This window comes from Sinocyclocheilus grahami, unplaced genomic scaffold, assembly GCF_001515645.1.
Source record: "Sinocyclocheilus grahami isolate Dianchi unplaced genomic scaffold, SAMN03320097.WGS_v1.1 scaffold17045.1, whole genome shotgun sequence".
NCBI lineage: Eukaryota > Metazoa > Chordata > Actinopteri > Cypriniformes > Cyprinidae > Sinocyclocheilus > Sinocyclocheilus grahami.
In genome coordinates this window covers 1-1,011 of record NW_015516414.1, presented here as the reverse complement: position 1 = coordinate 1,011, position 1,011 = coordinate 1, and the positions used below count along the sequence as shown (strand labels likewise).

The 1,011-nt window shown below is 45.1% G+C and overlaps 1 protein-coding gene across 1 annotated transcript in view; it reads left to right on the top strand.

The window, feature by feature from the left end:
- Window positions 1-935, top strand: part of LOC107579394 (metastasis-associated protein MTA1-like) — a gene marked incomplete at its 5' end in the record, with an annotated part of 4,312 nt that extends 3,377 nt beyond the window's left edge. The window contains 2 exons of the mRNA XM_016265227.1: window positions 437-625; window positions 855-935. Of these exons, the coding sequence (XP_016120713.1) occupies window positions 437-625; window positions 855-911 (246 nt within the window). The remainder of the gene's footprint in view (window positions 1-436; window positions 626-854) is intronic.
- Between the last annotated feature and the right edge of the window lie 76 nt (window positions 936-1,011).

Below are 1,011 nucleotides of genomic sequence, written 5' to 3'. Positions count from 1 at the left end.
ACTCATAATATGAGTGGCAAAATTTGATTAGAATTTAAAGTGCACAGTGATCATCTCAAATAATCACAATTAGATCAAATAATCCCCACTAGGTGATTATGTAATAATTGCGACAGGCCTATTGCCAGCTCAGTGTTCAGTCTCAGCCTATAGGCTGTACGAGAAGAACATCAGAGCACGGGTTTCACTCTCCAGCCACCCAAATCTGCCCATTGTGTACAAAACATGAAGGAAAGACGCCAGAGGGCAACATCCCCATGCATAAACATAGACACACTCTCATGCTGCCCACACAATTCCTCTGCGTCTAGTGTCAATGTTGTTCGCAGGATTGAGCAATTCAGATTTTCTGAAAACAGTGTAATGTTTGGTGACGAATCTTGAATTTTGAGCCATCGTTTATGATGTTTTCTTGTCTCAATTTTTTTATTTTCAGTTTCACGCCATGGACACGTTGCATAAGAACGGCTATGACATGACACGGGCCATCGCGGCGCTGGTACCCCAGGGTGGGCCGGTGCTCTGTCGGGATGAAATGGAGGAATGGAGCGCGTCCGAAGCCAACCTGTTCGAGGAAGCGCTCGAGAAATACGGCAAAGACTTCACTGATATCCAGCAAGACTTTGTAAGTTCATCCCAGAAGGGTGTTCGGGCTGAATTTCTTCCGTTTGTACTACAGCATAGCGGGGCTTTGAAAAGATTTGAACAGCATATGCTAAGGTAATTGTGGCAGTAATGACTGATAAACTGCCTTTGTTTAAGGACAGCGAGTGTGCCGAGTGTGTGTTTAACTCTGCCATCTGGTGGTTGATGGGTGTATGTGCAGCACTGAGTGTTTCGGCTCTGGGTTTCAGAAATCTCTACTTAGAGAAACAGGGAGGAGCCAGGCATGGAAAATGGGCACACCCTAAAGAAGTGAACCAGCTTATTCAGGGACACAAAGGATGGGAAATGGAGCTGGGTTTCTGTTTGCCATCACTAACAGATTTGCTTCAGAAAAAGATTCCTTTC